Source organism: Asparagus officinalis, chromosome 4, assembly GCF_001876935.1.
Source record: "Asparagus officinalis chromosome 4, Aspof.V1, whole genome shotgun sequence".
Taxonomy (NCBI): Eukaryota; Viridiplantae; Streptophyta; class Magnoliopsida; order Asparagales; family Asparagaceae; genus Asparagus; species Asparagus officinalis.
The window spans coordinates 33,206,859-33,230,466 of NC_033797.1; the positions used below are offsets into that span (position 1 = coordinate 33,206,859).

A 23,608-nucleotide genomic window follows, 5' to 3' on the forward strand; every position below is an offset into this window, starting at 1 on the left:
ATGCAGCGATCAGTTCCTAAATTTCTTGACAAAGTTACTTACAGACTCTGTCTTCTTCTGTTTTACAGCTAGCAGGGTAGCCATAGATACTTTTGTATCATCGTCGAAGAATCTGGCCATGAAGAGTCTTTCCATGTCCTTCCAGCAAGTGAAAGACCCATGCTCCAATTTGCGGTACCAATCAAAAGAGACCCCCTTGAGAGTACAAATGAAAAATCAAGTCATAATGGGATTGTTTCCCACTATGTGTCCAGTTTGTATCTAGAAGTAGTAAACATGTTGGGTAGGAGAACCCTTGTCATCAAACTGCAGGAGGTCCAGTGGCTTGCACTTTGTCGGGTAGGAGACTTTATCACATTCAACTAGATATGATTTGACCACCCCCAGCTCGTTCCAATTCGTCTGGAGCTTCAATTTGTCACGTTCACTTTGGAACTCGTCAAGTCTTTTATCTCTTGAATTATAACCTGAAGATGACGCTCCTCCAGATGACTCGGATGAGGAGTGAGAAGGAGTAGGCACCCGATCTTTGTGCTTCGAGGATTTCCGTGAAGTCTGCGAAGTCCTCTCTTTCTTCTTCTTCTTCTCGCTCAGAATCTACTCTAACATCTTCTTCATGGAGTTGATGGTTGCTTGTTGCTCATCGAATATCCTGGATATCTCATCAGGGACATCGGTCATGTGCACTTCCGTGCTTTCACCCTGAATAGAGCTTGAAGCTTGAGACGTTGCCACTACCGAGCAATTATCGTCATCGTCATTAGAGACGAGGGTTAAGCGTGTGTAATCAAACGGAATGGCCTCCCTTGTTTGGGCATGAGTGTGTTGGTAGATACATTCATGCTCAATGGGGAGGCTTTTCAATTCCGATGAGAATTCATGGTTCGAGGAATCTGAATTCTTGGCCTTGGACTTCCCCGTCACATTGACAGTTGCGGCGGGGAGCTCCACATCATCGGAAGCTCATCTCCTACAACGATTGCGTCTACGGTGAGGAGGTCTTGCCTCTGGCAGTTGCTTAAAGAGCCTCTCGAACACCAAAGGCTTCGATGGTTTAGTACATCGACAGCCAATGAGTACTGCTGTAATAAGTCTCTCGTAGTGGAACTAAGGATTTACCTCGTGAATCATGCGTCTGCGAGTCAAGCACTCTCTAAAATCCCCTGTAGGTTGATGGTGACAACCTCTAGTTTTAGAAGGACCAACCGAGTGCTTGTGAGAGGAGGGCTCAAGAGAGCATTTGAAAGAACACTTGGAAAAATTACCAAGTGTTGGAATTAAGCAATTTTTCCTCGATAGGCGAACTTGCCTTGACAGAAGAGCTTGGGTCTATTGGCGAAGTTCAGCATGGCAAGGCTTGCCTATTGGACGAGCTTGAGTCTGTTGACAAGCTCGCATGTGTTGGTGAGGTCCAGCCTGGCGAGGCTTTCTTGTTGGGCGAGCTTGGTGCAGTGCGGCTGCCTGGCGAGCTGGTGTTTTACCTTTCTGGCAAAGGTCGGCTTGCAGATGAAGTTAGGCCGTTAGGCGAGCTCGGGCCTGTTGGCGAAGTTTAGCTATCTGGCAAAACTTGGGCCGTCAGGCGAGCTTGGTGAAGTCTGCCTATTTGAGCCTGCAGGCGAGCTTAGGTTGTCAGGCGAGCTTAATGAAGTCTGCTTATTTTATGAAGCCCGCCTGAACTACAGAGTTTGCCAGATTTGCGAGGTTCGCTAGAATTAGGAACGTCGCCTGAATTGTGGAGTTTGCCGGATTTGGGTAGTTCATCAAATTTGAGTACTTTGCTAATGGAGCGAAGCCCGCCTGAGTAGGTGGGCTCGCCTGATTGACGTAGTTCACCTGAATTTGGAAGATGGTCTTCAAAGTGAAGCCCAACTAATTTGGCGGGCTCGCCTGATTTGAACGGTTCGCCAGAATTGGGAACCTTGCTCACAGAGCAAAGCTCGCCTTAATTGTCAGGCTCACTTAGGACACTGATTTCGCTACATTTGGCAACTTTACCAATGGAACGAAGCCTGCCTGTGTAGGCAGGCTCGCCTGATTGATGCAGTTCGCCAGAATTGGGAACTTGGTATTCTCGCTTGGCTCTTCTTAGGCCTGAATAGTAATTCAGGCCATCATAGGAGATGAGGGCTTGCGCCTCTTGACGGGCGAGAGCTTGTCATCGCCATTGTCTGGCTCTTCTGGAGAGAGGAAGATCCATGTTGATAGTGAAGGAGTGATCACCAACACGAACCATGGTCTCCTGCTGCATGGGGGCCTGCTTGGATCGTTTTACAACCCAACGAGCAGTCCTTGCATTCTTGGCCTTTGGCTTAGCCTTGATTGATTTGGGGGAGATAGAATCCCCTACTATAGCTCGGGTAGAGCACTCAGGCGTGGTTGCTTAGGCCGCTTGGGGCTGGGCCACATGTACGACTCTGTAGCATCTGCAAGATGCAGTACCACCAGAGAAGGATGAAGATAAGTACTCCTCATACTTAGCTTGGTCGAACTCAATCACAAGGGACTCGACTGTCTTCTGCTTCACAATTTTGTCGCATTGCGCCACCACCATTTCTCTTGAGGAAATAGTTTCTCTCACTGTGATTGTCATCTTCTATAGGGGAGTAAAATTGATTCTCGAAAGGAGGATATTTGTATTAATAAGAATTGCTTATTACAAATCAAGAAATTAAGTTACAACAGAAGCGAAGAGAATGCTCTTCTTGTTTAACATAGGTTCTTCAGTAGTTATAGGGCACCTCCCTCGAATGCTTGCGTCGAGTTTTCTTCTCTTGGACGATCTGAACGAGGTTGTGGGCAAGCTTTAGTACGTAGTAGAAGCTTGATTGGATAAGTTCGATCAACCGATGTCAAACAAGTGATTGTGCTTGTAGGCCGAAGATGCCACGAATTCGATCTTCATGAATGACAAGAAGTCCGATCTCTAAAGAACAAGACTCCACCAACGGTGTGCCAGGAACAAGACGGATCTCAAGTCCAAGATGGTCTTGAGATCTCTCAAATTCGCCCTCAAAGAGGTTAGGTCCTAAGACCCTTTCTCTATGGCTGCTTATGGCCTTTTATAGAGAGGAAGTAGGGTATAATCATTCCCTTAAATCATGGGAAATGACCATTCCCATACTAGATATGACCATGAGGAGAATCATAGCCATTCCCTTAAATGTGGGAAGTGACCTCTCCCATGCCACAAGTGGGTGGCCTTGGCAAGCTTGCGGGCGAGCTTGCCTTGTGCAGGCGAGCTTCAAGCATGCAGGCGAGCTTAGGTCATGCAGACAAGCTTCCAGCTTTCAGACGAGCTTGGCTCATGCAGGCAAACTTCAAGCTGTCATGCGAGCTTGGATCATGCAGGCGAGCTTTAAGCTGTCAGGCGAGCTTGGCCTTCAGGCGAGCTTCAAGCTGTCAGGCGAGCTTGGCTTATGCAGGTGAGCTTCCAGCTATCAGGAGAGCTTGGTAGGCGAGGCTGTCTAGGTGAGTCAGCCTCATTCAGATGAGCTTAAAGCTTCAAGCCTTCAGGCAAGCTAAACTCCTTTGCAAGCGAGCTTGCACTTCAGACGAGCTCCAGAACATGCTATAAAGAACATGTCATAACTTTCAAACCGTAAGTCGGAATTTGACGAATTATATATAACAATTGACTATCGTGACAAGACGGATTTTATCAAACCAACTAAAGTTTGGTTTACCACCGTTTGTTTTACTAAATTCCCTCTGGTTTAAGAGATATTAGTGTTTTTGTCTGTTCTGTGAAGTCAAGCATTCATGCGAACTTGACTTTCAGGTGGGTATGACTTCGCTCAGGTAGGCCTGACTTTACTTAGATGGACAGTTAAGCTCTTTTGCTTTTTCCAAGTTGATGTGCAGGGATAAAGGTAATTTTTATTGCCTACATGGATGTTGAAGGAGAAAACAAAACTCTAGGTTTCGGGTTAAGGTGCAGGTGCATAGTATGGGTGCGGTAGGGTGGTGGTAGGGTGATACTGGGGTAGATGATTGTAAAGGAGAGGTAGAAGCTGGTGGAGGTAGGGACGAGATAGCTAAGGGGGTACTCAGAGGAGAGGGAGACGGGGAGGGGATGGTATAAGGAGGAGGACGAACTATGGGACTAGGTTGGAGAGAGTAAGCGGGCAGGGTTGAGTTTAATGGAGGAGTATAAACAAGATGGGTCAAGGTAGAAGGGGGTTCGGCCAATGTTTTGTTAGGGTTGAGAGAGGAGTAGGAGCTAATGTTACGAAACGAGAACTGAAGCTCGTTAAACCGAACATGCTTCGCAATATAAAGGCGTCAAGTGTTTAGGTCAATACACCGATAGCTATGATGGATAGGACTATAACCTAGAAACACGCAAGGACATGATCGAAAATCCATCTTATGGGAATTGTAGGGCCTAAGATATGGAAAACAGAGGCACCCAAAGATCTTTAAAAATAGATAATTTGGGGAAGAACGGAAGAGACACTAAAAAGGGGATTGATTTGAGGACAGTTTGCATTGCAGGCGATTGATGAGGTAGACATCACTTTCAAAGGCATAATGCCAATGTTTTTGAGGGACAGAAGAGTGAGCTAATAAAGAAAGGTCAGTTTCAATGACATGACAGTTGCGACGTTCAACAGTACTATTTTGTTCGTGAATATGAGGGCAAGAGACACGATGAACAATCTCTAAGTTAGAAAAATAAGGAGTTAATTTGCAAAATTCCCCACCCCAATCAGTTTGAATAAATTTGAGTTTCATGTTGAATTGATGTTCAACCATCACCAAAAACTTAGGCAAGACAATAAACACCTCAAATTCTTGAGAAAGTGAGAAAATCCACATGTACTTCGAATATGCATCAACAAACAAAACAAAATAATAGTGACCATCAGAAGATATAGTAGGAGAAGGCCCTAAACCTCACTAAAAATAAGCTCAAGAACAGAGTTGCATTTATTATGTGAAACTGGCAAAAATAACCTAGGGGCTTTGCCAAGTTGGAAATCCATACATAGAGAAGTAAACTTTATAGAAGAACAAAGAAGACAATGTCTCTTTATTATAGTCCTAACTAGTTGGCTATGCATGTGACCGAGGCATTGGTGCTAGATATTAGATGAGGCTTGTTCAGCTAGATGAGCAACAGAGAGTGAATGAGTAGTGACTTGGTTATGGAGGGTGTAAAGATCATTTTCACTCTGTTCGATAAGTAGATGGGTGACCTGAACCTTCACAGCAAAAAAGGACGGGTGAAACTTAAAAAACAAATCGTTGTCTTTAGTGAATTGTTAGACAAATAATAAATATTTGGAAATGGCCATAACATGCAAAATATTAGAAAGATTGAATGATTCTGTAGGTGTGTGTAAGGTGCATGAACCAACATGAGAGATAGGGAGACCTTTACCATTACCAATATGAAGACTGTTGAAGCCAAGTTAGGATTGAGATTCGTCCAAGTGCCGGATATCCAAAGTGACATGGTGATTTGTGCCGGTATCTGGAAACCAAGTAGAGGAGGCTATAGACGGAGCGGCCACATTGGTGAAGTGAGCGGAAGGAGAGCCAACAAGAACACCATGTTGGTAGCAGGTAAGGGCAGTCTGATTATAACCATTGCATATTTGACATCGAGTGTTGAATTGTCTGGCCCACAGACTATAGGTCGTCCGAGATGTTCCCTGCGTGCAACAGTCCGGCTATCAGGGGCTGGATCTGTGTGCCGGTGAGATGTGCCATAGGAGAGATTGCCTCGACAACAGGATGGCCATGAATGTAGTCATGACTAAGGAGAAGAGCATGCAATTCTTCAAAGGAAATGACTTCGGGACGAGCATTGAGGGTCGTAGTGAGATCCTGGAACTCGTGACGGAGACCCTTAAAGATATATGCATTCAAGTCCATAGTAGAGATCGAACGTCCAACGGCAGCAAGCGAATCAGAGATGTTTTTGGGAATATAGAGGCAGGCAGTGACTGAGAGATCTCATTGTTTGAGTTCATGAAGGGCCTCATGCAGTTGAAGAATTCTTGTATTCGAAGGAGACGCATATGCACGCGCCAGTGAAGTACAAATATCAGAGGACATCATAAGACCGACGATGAGGAGAAAATCCTCCTCAGAGAGAGTAGAAAGGAGAATAGAGATAACAAGTTGATCTTGTTGCTGCCATGACAGAAACTCAAGGTTGATTGCTGACGCGGATTGGCCAGCGAAAGTAAGATGGGTGAGCGGTGGGGAACATATCCGTCAATGTATCCCATTAGGGATTGGCTACACGAGAAAGGAGAGATCTGCATTTTCAAGTATAGATAGTTGTGGGGGTTGAGTTTGAGGGAGAGGTAGTGACAGGTGTTTTGAACGACGGGTGGTGGTGGTGTGTTGGCTAATTACACCAGTGGAGGAGGTAGATGATGATGGGACATGGTGGCCAAGAGACCTGAACTTGAAGCAAAGAGGAAGGTGGCACGAGAGTGCTCAGCGACGACGAACAATGCACAAGAGATCTGAAGATCAGCGGCCTGATAACCCTGTTGAATATGGCCTGAAAATAGCTTGAAGGAGGCCGGAAAAAGAAGAAAAAGGGATGACGGCTGCTAGGGTTTCAAGGTTCTGATGCCATATTATTTTGGAGAAAAGTTAAAATCTTTTTGTGAACGTGGACGTTTTAAGGAGCCACACCCACCAATGGATGCATGAATACACCATGGCCCACCCGATGTACTAGCAGTTTGTTTTTAAGTGAGACATTTGATTGCTTTGGTGTCGGCTCAGTTTTGGGAAAACTTCACCGAGGTGGAGAATTGTGAACGTGGACGTTTTGAGGAGCCACACCCACCAATGGATGCATGAATACACCATGGCCCACCCGATGTACTAGCAGTTTGTTTTTGTTTTTCGTGGACGTGTGAACAGGCCCACCCGATAAACAAGCCTATAAAAACACGTCTCTAGGGTTTTGGGAACTGTGCCAAGGAGGTTTGGGATTTGTTTCTTTGCGGCTGACTGTGAGAGAGCAAAGTGCAGAGGTTTTTTTTTGTCTTGCGGCTACAGCAAAGAATTTGAGTGCAGGAGATTTTTTCTTCTTTGGTTTTTGTGCATCTTTTTGTAGAGAGAGTTTGTGAGGGATTTAAGAGAGTTTGTTTGAGGGTTTAGATTGTGAGTGATTGTAAACCCTAGTTGTATTCTCTCCCTCTATTAGTAGATCTCTCCCCCTCCTTGCCCCGTGGACGTAGGCAATTTGTCGAACCACGTAAAAATTGGTTGTCTTGCTATTTGTGTGATTTGTAATAGCTTTTAGGTTCCCTCGACGCGCAGTCCTAGAGCTGACGAGAGGAAGAGCAAATATCCCACTTTGATGGGATATTAGGCTTCAGATTCTTGTTCCCTTTGAGAAACAAGAATTCTTATTGCGATCTGACTCTCTTGTTGTGCTGCCGAAGTGCTGCCGAAATTTCCGCTGCGCGCAACAAGTGGTATCAGAGCCCAGATTTCAGATCTAGGGTTTTTTGGTGGAGGAAGATTCTTGTGTGAAGCTTAGTTTTTGGAGTTCTCGGCTTCGGTAGAGATAGCATTAGGAGTTGTCGTTGGAGATTTCGCTTTCCTCGTGTGGATAGGAGAGCTATTTGGAATCCGATCTAGGGTTCAGTTGGGTGGTTCCTAATTCTATCAAATTTGTTCTTTCTCTACAACCTGACTCTCTTGTTGTGCTGCCGAAGTGCTGCCGAAATTTCCGCTGCGCGCAACACTTTTTGTATTCACATAATCAATATACATATGTGTATATACAGATAGGTTACAAGAGATGGAAAGTCTCAATCAAATCTCTGGTATCAAATAATATCTTTAATACTTACAAGTGTGGGGGCATTCTCTTTGCTTTTGTTTAGTATGAGGGTACCTTTATTTATTTTTTAAAGTGTGATGGCATTTACAATTAAATTTTTCTGATGTGAGGACATTTTTAGAATTCTAAAATTGTATGATGGAAAAGAAACTTTTCTTAATACACAGTAAGTATAATAGAGAAGATTAACGTTTACAGTGAGAGAAGCGAGTCTATTAATCTACGACTATTATCTTATTATGTCTTTTCATATCTTAAAAAAAGCTATAAGTTGATAATCTGCCGTAGAAACTGCAGTTTATTTATCATTAGGTGCTCTTATGATAGAAGTAGAAAAAGCTGGACATCATCACTTCTAGTGGTGTTAATTACAGTCTTAAAAAATCATCACTTCTAGCGGTGTTAATTACAGTCTTAAAACAGGGAAGAGTATACCCACTAAAATGCCACCACATAGCAATTACACGTTATATGCACGATATAATTACCACGAAATAATTCATACACAATAGAAAGGACAAGTGGCTTTTGCACATCACACCTTCTTAGTTCATATCTTTGTAAATATTAATTTTCTTTTATTATTTTTTTTGAAGTAAAAATATTAATTTTCTTTGATATCAATAAATCATAGCTACAGATCTTTTCTTGAAAAAGTATACATTATTGGCTGGAATAAGTGTTTGAAGGAAAACTCAGATCACAAAAGATATATTTGCATGCTCCCGCAGATTAAGTGCCCTTTTTATGGGTTAAAACTGGACTCAGGTAGCAACGTTATTTTTTAGAAACCTAAACTCAGGTAATAGTGCTAATTTTTAGAAATCCGCTTTAGATTCGTGGCCAGTGGGATTTGAACCTAGGTTGCTCCGATATCATCTCAAATTTAGTCTCTCTAATCAATTTCGAAGTTATAGTGAGGATTAAGGATTATAGTTTTATATTAATTCTAATATGTGTTTGATATAATTCCATCTGAGCAAATTTTTGTTCCTCTAGGTTATGTTTTTTATCTTCTTTTTATGCAGAAAACAATGATCATTTTCCAATTTTTTCGAAATTAAGAAATATAAGTACGATACAAATGAGAAATAACTATTTAAGCATCAGGACGTTAGTTAATCAAGAGCATTTTTTTATGTTACCCCCCAATTCATGAGAACATAATCCATGAATTCCATGTACTCAAAATATTGTATTATGTGGCCCTCCAATTCATGAGAACATATTCCATGAATTCCATGTACTCAAAATATTGTATTATGTGGTAGTCACATACGTCACCAGTCTGACTACCCAACAACCCATGAACCTCTCAGACAAGTGCATCTCCTTTGTCTCCTCTCGTGTCCAGCTCATAATCCTAGCTGTTTGTTCATCAATCCATCTCAACATCTCCCACATGGCCCTCATCCCTTCAATTTTTAATAAATCATCACAATTATTTTCCATCAACCCTCTCACTGAGGAGGAAAAAAATAGGGTGGAAGATGGAGCTTGTTTGACAACTCATTCACTCATCTTGACTAGTCAAGGAAAATAAATTGGTTTAGGAGATAAAAATGTGTTTGGCAACTGGTCCAAGGTTGGAACAGTTACTTTTAGTTGAAAAAAAAAGTCCCTTAATCAGATTATCTTCGGTCCACTCCAAATGCAGCCTAGATCAATCCTAGTCCATTTAAGATCTGAATTAAATTAATGTGGAGTTGCTAATCATAGCAGTAAGAAACAAAGATATCGAGTCTAGCATTAAGTGTGATGCACACATCACTATCAGGATCACTGTAGCCGGAATGTCCATTAAAACAATTTGACTTACTAATAATGTTAGCAATGTGTGCATAAAAAATAACTAACACACACACACACACGGATTTTATTTACAAAACCTCTTTAAGCTTTTTCCCCTTTCCCTCTCTCACGTACACAAACCAAAAAATATCTCCCTCAACTACCGTATATCCCCTAACTAGTACATAACAACCCCCCCATAGCTTTGTTTCTCATTGAACCCCTCTCTTCTCTACATCCCTTTGCGTTACATCATTAAAACCTGCTTGGTAAAATGAGAGAGATCCTTCATATTCAAGCCGGACAATGCGGCAACCAGATCGGAGGTAAGTTTTGGGAGGTCGTCTGCGACGAGCATGGCATTGATCCTAAGGGGACCTACGTTGGAGACTCCCATCTTCAACTGGAGAGAGTTAATGTTTACTACAATGAGGCTAGCGGAGGCCGATATGTTCCTCGGGCCGTGCTCATGGACCTTGAGCCTGGCACCATGGACAGTCTCAGGACTGGCCCTTTTGGCAAGATTTTCCGGCCTGATAACTTTGTGTTTGGGCAGAATGGCGCTGGCAATAATTGGGCTAAGGGGCATTATACTGAGGGAGCCGAGCTTATTGACTCTGTTCTCGATGTTGTGAGGAAGGAGGCCGAGAATTGCGATTGCCTACAAGGTACGGACATATTCTTGGAAGCTTTTATTGGTAACAACTAGTGGTTAGTAAATAGTGTCTTTTTTGAGATCGACGAAAATAAAAATGGTTTAATGATAATTGCATATACACCTCAACTTTCTTTTTCTTTTTGGCTCTTATTAGATGTCTAAGCCAGGTTATCACTCTGTTATTTATACATGTACTATAAAGAATGCTTATTTAGCACATTGAAATAAGAGGAGATCTTTCTGCAACATATTAACATCAAGTGACACTCGGATATGTCTGATGTAGTGACTACCCTACCCAGCAGGTTTGGTAATATTGGTAAAATGCCAATAAAAACTTAAGGGCTAATAGTTAACTTTCCGAACTTTCCGTATCGTAAGAGGTGTATACGCAATTATATAACTTTCATTGGTACGCCAACAATCCAGTTGATGGATAGATAATTCCATTATGGCTGAAGCGACGTTTTGATTTTGATGATCGACAGGATTTCAAATATGCCATTCCTTGGGAGGCGGTACAGGATCGGGGATGGGAACTCTGCTGATATCGAAGATCAGAGAGGAGTACCCTGATCGGATGATGCTGACATTCTCGGTGTTCCCATCGCCGAAGGTGTCGGACACGGTGGTGGAGCCGTACAATGCGACGCTGTCGGTGCACCAGCTGGTGGAAAATGCCGATGAGTGTATGGTGCTCGACAATGAGGCGCTCTATGACATTTGTTTTCGGACACTCAAGCTCACTAATCCTAGCTGTAAGTGACATTTCACCATTTTATTTCATTTTTTTAGTCCGAAATCATAAGGCTTGGGCCTAAGTAGGGCCCAACTATGACATTGATTAATTGATTAATTGATGGATTGGCTTTGGTTATCTTTGGTGTTAGATCTATAATAACAAAAAAAAAATATAGAGCTCTTATTGAGAAAGAACCAAGTCTCGTTTCCGTGATCGACCATCCATCTCTATTATTGGTTAACATGTCCATTTTAATAGTATACTAATATAAATAACCAAAACAGTTGTATAATAGTTGTCGGTTGCTTCCATTCATACTTTGAACCCAGCTACAGGTACGAAAGGATATGAACTTATTACCAGAAATAGAAACAGTGTTGTATTATTGATTTAGATCCACGAAAATAGCCAGTGGTGACATAGCATGGAAATAATTGAGCTCATTATTCTCTAACTACAGTACTTTCCGCTACATGATAGATTGGTGAGAGCTCAGTATCAAGTGCAGAACAAACATCATAATTGATCCAGATTGGATCTAGCTTAACGCCAATCGTATCCTAAATATCTTTTCATCTTACATTATGAAAGTTTATTTTGATATTCCTGAGTTAATTCTAAGTTTAATTACTAGATCCATATTTTATTTGTCATTCAAATTTTCAGATCTAGATTTTAAAATTCATACGCTCAGTGAAATATAACACAACTCTTTCTTATAAGCTACTTACTTAGCGACTTGGCATGTTACCTCGGATCAAAATAATACACTTATAAAGTATTACACATGCAATTAATTAACCAGAACAATTTAATACTTACATTCTGATTCTCCTATTACAATATTTTTTGTTATAGAAAGTCGCAAGCAATTTAAAGAAAAGAACTTTTCATTAAAACAGTTTATAATTCTGTTTCATTGTATTAATGATACATCAAAATGATGAACTTGTGATTAATCCGCTATATGATCTCCTCCTCTTCCGTGCACGACGACGTACAGTCGGCGACCTGAACCACCTGATCTCAACCACTATGAGTGGTGTCACCTGCTGCCTTCGCTTCCCCGGCCAACTCAACTCTGACCTCCGCAAACTCGCTGTGAACCTCATCCCCTTCCCCCGCCTCCACTTCTTCATGGTGGGCTTCACCCCCCTCACCTCCCGCGGCTCACAGCAGTACCGCGCCCTCACCATCCCCGAACTCACCCAGCAAATGTGGGATGCCAAGAACATGATGTGTGCCGCCGACCCCCGCCATGGCCGCTACCTCACCGCCTCTGCCATGTTCCGCGGCAAGATGAGCACTAAAGAAGTCGACGAGCAGATGATCGCTGTCCAGAACAAGAACTCGTCCTACTTCGTCGAGTGGATACCCAACAACGTCAAGTCCAGTGTCTGTGACGTGCCACCTAAGGAGCTGAAGATGTGTGCGACGTTCATGGGCAACTCAACATCGATACAGGAGATGTTTAGGAGGGTGAGTGAGCAGTTTACGGTGATGTTCAGGAGGAAGGCGTTCTTGCATTGGTATACCGGGGAGGGGATGGATGAGATGGAGTTCACGGAGGCGGAGAGTAATATGAATGATTTGGTGTCGGAGTATCAGCAGTACCAGGAAGCGGTGGCGGACGACGACGAGGAGGAGACGTATGGGGAGGAGGAGGAGAATTAGAAAGAGGGAGGGAGCTCATGATGCTTGTGTTTATGACGTTTGAGCAATTGATTGTTTATGTTCAGGATATTGTGGTGGTATCTGTTGAGTTGGCTGTGGGAGTAATTTGCTTGTTTATGATAGTTATGCGAGCTTGTCAAATTTGAGTATTGAATTGTACTTTGTAGATATGTATGTATCGTTGAAGTGGATATGTGTGGATTGTTGAAGCGCTAGTTTTCTCGCTGTGCTATGTGAAATGTATAAGATCAAAAATACAACTTATTTGGAAAATCTCAAGGTAGAACCAAAGCTTACATAGAGTCATACAACAACACCAACCACAACAATAAAGCTTTTATCACGACATTTTTAGAATAAAGCTTTTATCACGACATTTTTAGGTCAGCTACATTACTCATGTTTTCGCTGAAAATGTAATATTAACATATCATTCCTCCTTGGTTTTCTTGATGAAGATCATAACAAGCTCAGAAATGAAAAGAAATCAAAAACTTTGGAAGTGATATTTGTTTACGCATGGATCACAACCATACAGCAAGTCTCGTTCCCACATATAGGCCTCGAAAATGATAGCGTGGAGTTGAAAGAGAGAGATCAAAAGCTTACTCCTTTTATTTATTTATTTTATCTATGCTTTCATCTATGCCAAATTGCCAACTACAAATCATTCAGTGCCCAACAAACTCTACTCGTATCTTATTAACAATATATCACATTTCCTCCCTTCTAAATTATATACACGCATTTGAACCTACAACACTATGATGGACCATGTTTACAATTAAATCGAATAGCACTCAACTTTCAAAATTTCTCTGTCTCGATATGCTATACTTTCCCCCTAAACTCGCCCAATGGGAGAAAACGGTGGATCAAGAATGAAATGCGACTGGAGCTGTTTGGTTTGCTTCTTTGTCTTTCTCTTCTCTTCATCTGCGACAGCTTCGAGCAAATGTCTCACTTCTTCCTCGAGGAGCAACTTCAGGGAGTTTGAGTATAGCATCTGCTTGTTTTCTTGACCGAGTGCTGACATAGCTTCTGAACTGTGGAGTATAGAAATGCAGATAGAGAATGCTTGTAGTGCTGATAACTGGGCATGGAAATCAACTGAGTATTGCCCTTTCCCATCAGCTGCTATGTATAGTGCCGGAATCTTGTCTTTTCTTCCCTGTTAGTGAACCATAATGAAGCATGTTAGAAATATTATAGCAACATTTATTATTTTTATTTTTGAATGTGATTCAAGGGGGGGAAACCTACAGGCGTGATTAGCAAAGATTTAAACAAGAGGAATTAAGAAGGGTTCACATTTACACTAGGGGCTAAATTGGTTAACCAGTTAGGTAATAGATATTATGATTATTACTACTTTCTTTATAAATAAAGGGGTAATTTCTCAAACTGTCTACAGATGTGGATTAGCAAACCCTAGACTTTATGGGATTAATTAATTTTAATAAGAGAAGTTTTAGAAGAAATCAGAAAGTAGCGACAGAATGAATATGCTCAAGAGATAAAAAGAAAATCTATTGTTATTTTTACGTCTACAAATATGAAAACATGAAAAGTCAGAGACAATTGACAAAAGAGTAGGCGTTTCAGCTAACATCATAATCAGTAATCTTCACATGAATTGAGATTTTTCGTAAGTATGTTAGGACTGCTTCACAAAGCAGATAAAATACATGCTTAATATATTTTTTTTTTTTTTTTTTATTTGGGGGGCGGCGGGGAGGGGGGGGGGCAGAGAGAGACAGAGAAATAATACGAAAAACATGTTCCTTATATTAAACTAGATATGGAATTGGGTCCCTACGAAAAGATTTCAAACCAAATCTTTCATATTAAAATTCTATGTTTGAATATACATTTTTATGTCCAACTTGAAAATTGAATTTATCAGTTAAAGCATTTGCAAATGAGAATCATGTTTAGCAATTTGTTTGTTGATACAAAAAGACACAAAATGATGGTCAAATTGACTTTTGCTTACACCTAATCTTAAGATACAGATGTTCTTGATCCAAACATTTGATCTTGATCTAAACAATGAAAACCCTTTACAAACGAACTGTTAACATCAGAATGCAATAAAAGCTAGGCACAAACACTAACATCAGTACCCGGGTCAGGCTCAACAGATCTTGTTGGGACAGGAGATTCTGGTGATTCTAAACTAACGAACTTGGTTTTAGGAATGTTTGAGACCTAAAGAGTTGATTTGCCTGGGTTTCTAAAATTTTAGACCAAGATCAAATATTTAGATCGAAAATCTTTACGCCTTAGTGGAGATCTAAAACCTAGATTCTAAATTTTAGGTTCCTTTAGATGACATATACCAACTTTAATGAAGTGAATCTTTCATATCAATTGCTAAACATGAATAACAATGAAAAGAGTTTGGCTCCATGCTACTAGAAACAGCCGAGTATACTTTTACTTAACAAACATGAAAACAAGAAAGTTGAAAATGACCTAACAAAAAAATAGCAGCATCAACTATCATCAGCATCTATGACCAGTAATCCGCAATTTTTGTGAACAGTCTTTTAACTTTTTAAGTATGATGAGACCACTTCAAGAAGCGCCGCCAGATGCAATTGATGGATTACCAAATAGTTTGATTCATGTTAAACATCAGACAGTTACTTGGATAATTGAAGGTCCTAAATTATTTGGACTGATAAATAGGTCAGCAATGTTGCTATTTTCGTGATGCATAAACGTCCAATGAGGCTAGAATAGCAAGGTCATGAAGGAACAGATTACTCAACCTCTATAGCTCCAACTTTCCAACGTTGTTGCTAATATCGCATCCACTGGGCGTTTCTAATAAATATATCTATTAATGAAAATTATTGAAGGGTTAATTGCTGATAGACCACCTGTAGTATTGCGGTTTAGAATTTACTGCACCTCTAGTTTTATTGTTGCAGATAAGACTCCCAATGTTTTTTTTAAACCCTCAAGGGGTCAATTTGTCAAAAAACAATTCTCTTCTCTAAGGGTAAAAGAGTCAAAAAATTCACTCAGGGAGTCTTAACTACAACAATAAAACTAGAGTAGTGAGTTAAAAACAATGATACTACTACAGTTGTACAGTGGTTTGTGTGTCTATGCTTGAATATAATACATACCTGAACAAAAAGTACCATTTGCTGATGACTTCCTTTACTTGAATGATTGACGACGTCATTAGCAGCACAAGGACAGTCAAGAACTGCAATAGGGCAAGCCATATCCCAGCCACCACAATCACATCCTCCACCATATCTCCATCTATCCAACAATGATGACGGGCTACCTTCCTCATTGCTCGGCAAACTGTGGGGTCCACTAGGAGCCACCACCTTTACATTAGCATGATTCATACATTCGAAGGTTGCCACACTCCCCTGATCTTTTGCGGGAGAACTTGGCAAGTTTCGTTGTGCTTTAGTATTTTTATCTTCTTGTAGTTGCAGCTCTTTAATTTCTTTCTTACTGAAAGGTATCCTGATCACAGTAGCAGCAATTTCTAGATAGGAATGCAACTCTTTCGGTGGCCAAGGGTAAGAAGTTGAAGGATCAGGGTCGAAATCAGTAGAAGAGTGTAGTTGACGATATTGACATGTCTCCATTTCTGTTGATTTAGTTGTAGCTGAAGTTGAATCTTCAATAGCAAAGCTCCTTCTCGCCTGGGCAATATCATATAAGACAAACTCTGTTACTGTAGAACTTTCCATTGATCCATTGTCGTTTATTTCTGAACACAAATAGCAAGAAACTTGCATCTGACCAATCATTGCAGATGACTGTCCACTGCTATTAAAACCCTTCTTCTTACCGCTGTGGAAGGTGTAGGCCCAATTGAATGCACTATCAGTTCTCCATGTCTTGGCCAAAATAATGTCATCAGGATCTTTGACAGCAAACTCATATGATAAAGCACCATGCTTGCAATCCAATTTAAGAGTGGCATGTAGATGAGCAGGTGAAGGAACAGCCACTGGATCTTGATCTTGATCTAGCTCAATCAGTATATCATCATAATTCATCTTGTCAGTTGCTTTTGAGAAGTCATTCAATAAAGATTTACGTAACACCCTATGCCTCTTTATACTTGAAGGATAGGCAGCAGTACTACCGCCAATTTCTGTTTCCATGATAGATGGATTTCTCAGAGATTTTGATTTCATAATTGGATCCAGCATCTTCTTAAATGGACTAAACCGTGACCTTGGACTGGCATTAGAGATCTCTCTTTCTGATTTACAAGGTGAATTGAACATTACTGCCTTTGCTGATAATGATTTGGGCAGGCTGCACTTAGTGTCTCTCTCACAGGTGTTGTTACTATGAGTTTTCTTTTGAAATTTCTGATCTTCATTGCACTTGTGTTCTTCGACTGTTCCTTTTCCTCTTCTCTCTGTAGGGTGCGAGCCAAGCTCTGGGGCCCTATCTTTCAAACTGTCCATTGCTTGGGCAGAACCAGAGCAAGAGCTACTGAGCTTTATGTGCTCAGATAATTCTAGAAATTCCACAGAATTTACTGGAACTGAAGGATTTTTGTCAATAGATGAGGTTGTAGGTTCTGCATTTAGAGACGTAATATTTGAACGTCCAATGGATTCATTTGAGCAAGGTGGAGGCAAAGGATCAACAATCTCAAAAGAGAGAAAACCCTCATCATCAAAGGCTTGTTCTACATTTCTCCTTCCACCTCTCAACTTTCTCATACTTCTTACCTCTTTAGAACTTTGATATACCGACCCCCTTTTAACCACTTCGCTGTTACTTAAATTCGTACTATGAGGCCTGGCTGGCATGCTTTTTCGGCGGGGAGTAGTAGAGTTGCTGAAGCTCAACTCTCTGTGATCACCATCTAAGCGCCTCAAGATGTTATATCTGCTTTTTAATATTTCTTTTATATCTTTCCCATCTACTTTTGCTCTGCCGTGGGGAGGCTGATGAACAGTTTTCGGCCTTGGAACTGCTTGAAAATGGTTCTCACTTTCCAAAACAATATCTAAACCCATAATGGATATATTGAGCTGCAATAAGCACCCGATAAATCAATCATGTTCCATGTATTAACTTTTAAGCATTTGCAAATGAACATGCTATCTGAACAACATGCATGAAATTGTCTATAATTAGTGAGGTAAATTGACACTTTCCACTAAGCAACAGTCATTGATCCCAACTGGTAAACCACGTCAATTCAATCTATAAACTTATAGGCAATGCGATGGACATGTTACATGAGCAACACACATGACATGGTGATCTTATTGTATTATGTGGCTATTTTATACCATGTGCTAAACTACATGTGAAGAGAATATATCCAGAAACACACAAATGATTAAGTGCAAGCACAAAAAGATATTGCAAAGAGAAAGAAGAAACAATAAAACAGAAATAATATGAATTGACATTTGGTCTGTGTGCACGTCCAAAGGAGCAGAGATTCAATAATCAAATTTTGCACAATTATTGGGAAGGGGAAAAAAACACACGCAAAAAGCAAATTAGTTCTTATTTACTGATACATTAAACCCTTGATCATGAAAGGTTTAGGATTCCTAATCATTTTCCTTTACTTCTTTTTATGTCTCTTGCAATAAGAATCCAATCTAATTGATAAAAGGAATTAGAATTAGTAGCATAGAAACAGGGGAAAAAAGTGTAACTTTAGTAAACACTGCGAAAATAAATGAGCCTATAGTACATATTGACGGTGAAAAAATATTGAGTAATCATTTTTGCTAACTTAGGATAAATCATTCATCAAGATAACGAAATTGAAGATGATGTGGCTTATTGAATCATATCAAGATAATTAAAGTAGCGGAGCGCTTCTAAAACCCAATGTGATCGTAGAATAATTATGAAATTGAAGGAAATTTTTATAAGAATTCTTTACGAGTCAATATGTTGGGAATTTAGAACCAACATATGCAAAAAAGCAAGTGTAGCAAAAATGACAATGCTATGATAGACATGTGAATATAACATGAAGAGGAAGGATAAGAAACGAATGCATTTATTGGACGTCATAGGTTGCTCCTACAGAGGATCAAATATAAAAGAGAATCAACCGAAAAGGTTTGGTGATGGCGGGACACCACAAAATACGCAAATTAGGAGAAATGATAACATTATAATTAATGGAGTAAGGATGACTACAGATATCACTAAGACAACTTGATCGGAAGCAGTTGATAAGGGTAACTTTAAAAGAACTAAAGGGAAGAAATAGAATAGTATTCATGTAGCCTATCCAAAAAATAATTTGGGGTAAAGTTGTTGTTGTTGTTTGATAAGAGCTGAACTCTAGGATGTATTAATCCTTTATTGAGAAAAATGATGCTGCGGAATAATTACAGTAGCATTTAGAGCAGCTGAAAAAACAAAAGTTCAGTCTATCACTTAGCAGACAAGACTAATAGAACTTCAAAGACCAAATGAAGTTAAATATTTGCTCGCAATAATATCGAATAGGTCAACTTGGAGCCAGGGTAGATGTGAGTACAACAGATGATGAACGGTATATGCAAGAAATAGCAATAGAGAAAAAGTGAAATATGTTCAACTAATAAGAAATTTACAACAATGCTGGACTAATTAAGAGTCATGGATAACCCTTGTTTCCAGTGATCAAGCATCTATTTGGACTCGCACACTTGAATATCGAAATGTTGTCCAAGGAAACGAGTTGAACATATAAATTTGAACTAAAACATATACTTTAATTAGAGTTTCTATAGGATCAGTTTGATAGTTAAGAAAACAATTTGTTTGAGTGTAACCTATAATAGGAGGCTAAACAAAGTTAACTTTAATTCACTCATTCCAACCGTAGTAAGAAGAAGAACCACTACACTGATGAGGACACATGAAGTTCAGCGGAAGAATTGGAGCCGCCTACTGCTTAATGGATATGTTCGGGTGTTAAGTTCGGGAATAGCTGAGGAAGTAACCACCTATTTCACAATTGTTCCTTATATTATATCACCAATTATCAGATAAAGTAGGTGATTTCCAGCTCCCTAACTGATGACACTAGTCCTAAACACTACTTAAGATACTGCTTCATAGATCCAAATTCTACACCTGAACAGCATACATACATGCAGAAATATGAAATTTCTTTTTCCTACCACCCATTTGCCTGATTAAATTACAAGTTAATCACAGACCATGATTATCATTAATCTAACCATCAAAATCAACAAAAATTCTAAAAGATAGCAGATGAAAGCTTTGCTATTTTAAGACTACTCATTACGAAGATCTCTTATTCCTACTACCCACTTACCAACTCAACTTATAAATTTAGCTCTAACCATCATCAGAGAAGATCACATCACATGAGATTAAGATAATAAAGATCACAATCAACCAAAAATTATTTTTAAAAAATAAGAATTAAAACCACAATAGAGAAGATCAATACCCATTTTCTCCGGACACAGCAAATCAGAAAAGGGGAATTTCTAGAGACTAATAACCAAGAAGCAGGCAAAAGAAGATCTCATCTAGCTGATCCACACCAGAAATTTATCGAAGAAATCGCGACTTAAGTCAATGCATGAAGACCACTTAAGCAGACGGAGTCACCGAAAAAAAAACAAATAACGCAAGATCTCCCTCATATGCTCTCTTCATCAGCAGAATAGCAAAAGGGAAAGGGGCAAATGGGCCACAAACAAAAAAAGGAGATGCAATGCCAAAAAAAATCAAATGGGCATGCATTACAATCTTCAAGACACCATTAATACTAATTAGAACGGTCCCTACTCCTACCAGATCTCAACATTAATCCTTTTTTAAACAAAAAAGCACCCAACAAGTCCTTAAAACTATAAACAGTGGTTAACCCATCAATAAAAATCCCATCTTTCCTCCATCAAAGCCCATCATTGACATCACTTTATTGGATGGTACCACCAAAACCCTATCTTCGCCCACAAGTATCCAACAAAACCCACTGAGGAAAACGCCATGAACTACTCTACAGGCCCAAAAACGCAATGCAATCAAAGCTATAGAGAGAGAAAAATGGTACCTTTTGGTTGAGATGACGAGAGAGAAAATGAGATTGATGGGTCTTGAAAGATCCTGTTTTTTTGTCTGCTATTAGCTATGGAGGAGGAAAAGCCCTGGAGGAGGCGAGAGGGAGGGAGGCAGCATTGGGAACTGCTAATCTCTGGCTCTTTCGTTAAATTAACAATAATTAGAGCTTTGGATTATTTATTATTATTATCGTTATAATACATGGGTTTAATAGAAATTTTTAATCGAGTGCTCTCTCTCTCCCTCTCCCTTCTTTCTTGCATGCAGGATGCAGCTACTGATTAAAGTGGGAGACATTAATTACTGTTTTTTCAAAAAGCTTCGTCCCTACTCCACTCTTGGCACCGGACTGGAGTCTGGAGCTGCTGTAAAATTACGGGAAACGCCCTGCTTTATCTTGAAATTACAGTCCGGGTAATAAAGTTCATGCAGGGAATCACGGAGGAGAAATTTTCAAAATAGATCCAATCTCAAATTTATTTCCAAAAATTAACTCTATCCAGTTTTAATTGCTGAAATCGACCCGGTTTCTGGTCACTTCGTTTTAAAAAAATAAACTCCTAATTAGTCGGGGTTGGTAACCCCGACTTATTAGTTATGTAATTAGTTGCGACGGGCATTAGCAAGCAAGCGGGTAACAGGGGTTAACGCCAAACTACTCAGGGTTGCCAACCTGACCAAATTTGTCGGGTTGGGAACACCGACCATTTGGCAGAGAGTTTGTGAGGAATCAGACAATTTAAAATTTGGCTAAGGCATGAAATAGTTAGGGTCCCCAACCCTGACTATTTACTATTTATGGTGGGGCCCACCCTCTTCTTATACATAACCATTCGACCCCTCTTTGCTCAACTTCTTTGCTTTTGCCCCTTACCACTCTGGTCTCTCTTCCTCCTCAGCCTACCCGAGTCCCCCCAACCCAAATTTTTTGCCAAAATTCGACAATGAAGTCTCTAAGGTAATTTCTCTTCCTTCTCTCTTCTTCAACATTTAAAAATATAGCATTTTTCTCTCTTCTTCGACATTTAAATCTAGGGTCGGAAGGTTATTTGTGATTGAAAATTGATTATAGATTGATATCTATGTAGCATGAGAGTTTGTGTCAAACCCAACAATTTTGATCGAGGAGAGAAAAGACTTTCTAGCAAAAGTGCTCTCTGCCAAATGGTCGGGGTTGGAAACCCCGACTATTCCATAACATAGCCTCCAGGAGTGAGCGGGTGGGAGCAAGGTCTCTGCTAAATGAACGGGCTTGCCAACCCCGACCATTTTGGTTGGGGTTGGCAAACCCGAATAGTTTGGCCCCTTAACCCCCCTAAGTCAGGTTGCTAATCCCACCAATAATTAGAAGTGCTCCTAATTGGTCGAGTGTTAGCAACCCCGACTATTTAGGTGATCGCTTTTTTAAACGACTTAGTTTTTGGCCATGATGCCCACGTGGTCAAAACTAGGTCAATTTTTGTAAATAAAAATTGGACAGGGTCAATTTTTGGGAACAAATTTAGGATTGAGTATATTTTGAAAAATTCTTCAATTACAGATAGAACCCCTAAATTACAAATAAAGCACTGAAATTAATGCCTAAATAATTTATGTATGTAATTGCAACAAAAAAGAACTTTACATTCCATAATGATTTATGACCACGTCTGAGGCTCATTGAACATTTACTCATGGTATGACTCAAAATATCAAACAAACTTATATTTCACATAGTAAGACTATCTGCTTTTTGCCTGATGAGCTCACATATTTATATGCTCTTCAATTTAGATTTCTCTTTTGATAATATATATTCAGAAAGATTTAAAACTTTGACCCATAACCTCACATTTTTATTAGAAGAGTTGGTGCAATTCGAACTAAGCTTATTTGGTGAAATAACTATCATGTATCCTCTAATTAAGAAGTACTAGTTGTTACCCGTGTGATGCACGGGATCTAAACTAATATTTTTGTAATTTTTTTGCAAAAAGAGAACAAAATCAATGATATACATGAAACTGAAAGACTAAAGGGAAAAAAACAAGATGTGGAGGGTAGTTGATTAAAATAAGATGATGGGAAAAGGGTTATTGGTTATTAAATACTAGAGTTCTTAGGATTTACCAAGTGGTAAAAACATACAGTTAGATTAGTATATTATTGATTTTTATGATATGTAAATTTTTTTTTCTTATTTCACTTTTCCAAAAATGCAGAATAACCTCTAAAATAGTTAGCACATTTGAGGCAACTGATGTAGAAACATAAATGGTTTCCCATTGCACAGGGAATGTCACACGGTCAACGGCAAAAAAAACTTGGGAAAATTTTTTGATCCGCAATAGCAATAGTAGTAATAAATGGAGGGCTATTTTGGGTGAAATGAAGGGAAACATTACTACAGAGAGTAAGTCCGTCAGTCGATGGTCGCTATTGGAACACATGGGACACCGTGGTACTTGTTCCCACGAGAGAAATATAGATTATGAGAGCCTGGATACAATTTCTATCTTTTTTTTTCCTTCTCTTTCTCTTTTTCTTTTGATTTGAAGTGATAGGTCTATAATAAACTATTTCTAGGTCCTGGTATATCCATTTAGATGTATAGTATTTGGGTTAATTTCAGAAAACCTCTCCCAACATTTAGGGTTTTTTTTAAGGAAACATTGAGGGTGTTGCACATAACTCATTGAACTTTTTCAGTTATGAGAAAGTCCTTGTGATTTTTAGGAGTGTTGTAGATAATCCTGCTAAAAAACTTTATGATGTCTCAAATAGCTCTGTTGAGCTATTTTAATTCAGGAAAATCCTTATGAATTTTGGGAGTGTTGAAGATAATCCTTCTGAACAACTTTAGGATGCCTCAAATAAT

General features: G+C 39.8%; 2 protein-coding genes across 3 annotated transcripts; one reads left to right on the forward strand and one right to left on the reverse strand.

The window, feature by feature from the left end:
• On the forward strand, positions 9,773-12,912 carry LOC109837137 (tubulin beta chain-like). Its single transcript, XM_020405247.1, has 3 exons — positions 9,773-10,281; positions 10,760-11,029; positions 12,017-12,912. Exons 1-3 carry the CDS (start codon positions 9,888-9,890, stop codon positions 12,685-12,687), a joined length of 1,335 nt encoding a protein of 444 aa, XP_020260836.1. The 5' UTR covers positions 9,773-9,887; the 3' UTR covers positions 12,688-12,912.
• On the reverse strand, positions 13,281-20,996 carry LOC109837138. 2 transcript variants are annotated; one of them, XM_020405249.1, is made up of 3 exons: positions 20,744-20,996; positions 15,828-17,723; positions 13,281-13,858 (listed from the first exon to the last, which is right to left on the reverse strand). In XM_020405249.1, the coding sequence occupies exons 2-3, from the start codon at positions 17,706-17,708 to the stop codon at positions 13,532-13,534; spliced, it is 2,208 nt and encodes a 735-aa protein (XP_020260838.1). In that variant the 5' UTR covers positions 17,709-17,723; positions 20,744-20,996; the 3' UTR covers positions 13,281-13,531. The 2 variants fall into 2 exon arrangements, with proteins under 2 accessions (XP_020260838.1, XP_020260837.1); XM_020405248.1 differs by lacking the exon at positions 20,744-20,996 and adding an exon at positions 20,132-20,712.

What these genes read in the sequence shown, in the direction of transcription:
- LOC109837137 (XM_020405247.1), top strand. Translation starts at nt 9,888, where the DNA reads ATGAGAGAGATCCTTCATATTCAAGCCGGACAATGCGGCAACCAGATC. An exon ending in GAATTGCGATTGCCTACAAG is followed by an intron (nt 10,282 to 10,759) that starts GTACGGACATAT and finishes GATGATCGACAG; the next exon opens with GATTTCAAATATGCCATTCC. An exon ending in CAAGCTCACTAATCCTAGCT is followed by an intron (nt 11,030 to 12,016) that starts GTAAGTGACATT and finishes GACGACGTACAG; the next exon opens with TCGGCGACCTGAACCACCTG.
- LOC109837138 (XM_020405249.1), bottom strand. Translation starts at nt 17,708, where the DNA reads ATGGGTTTAGATATTGTTTTGGAAAGTGAGAACCATTTTCAAGCAGTT. An exon ending in AAATGGTACTTTTTGTTCAG is followed by an intron (nt 13,859 to 15,827) that starts GTATGTATTATA and finishes GTTCACTAACAG; the next exon opens with GGAAGAAAAGACAAGATTCC.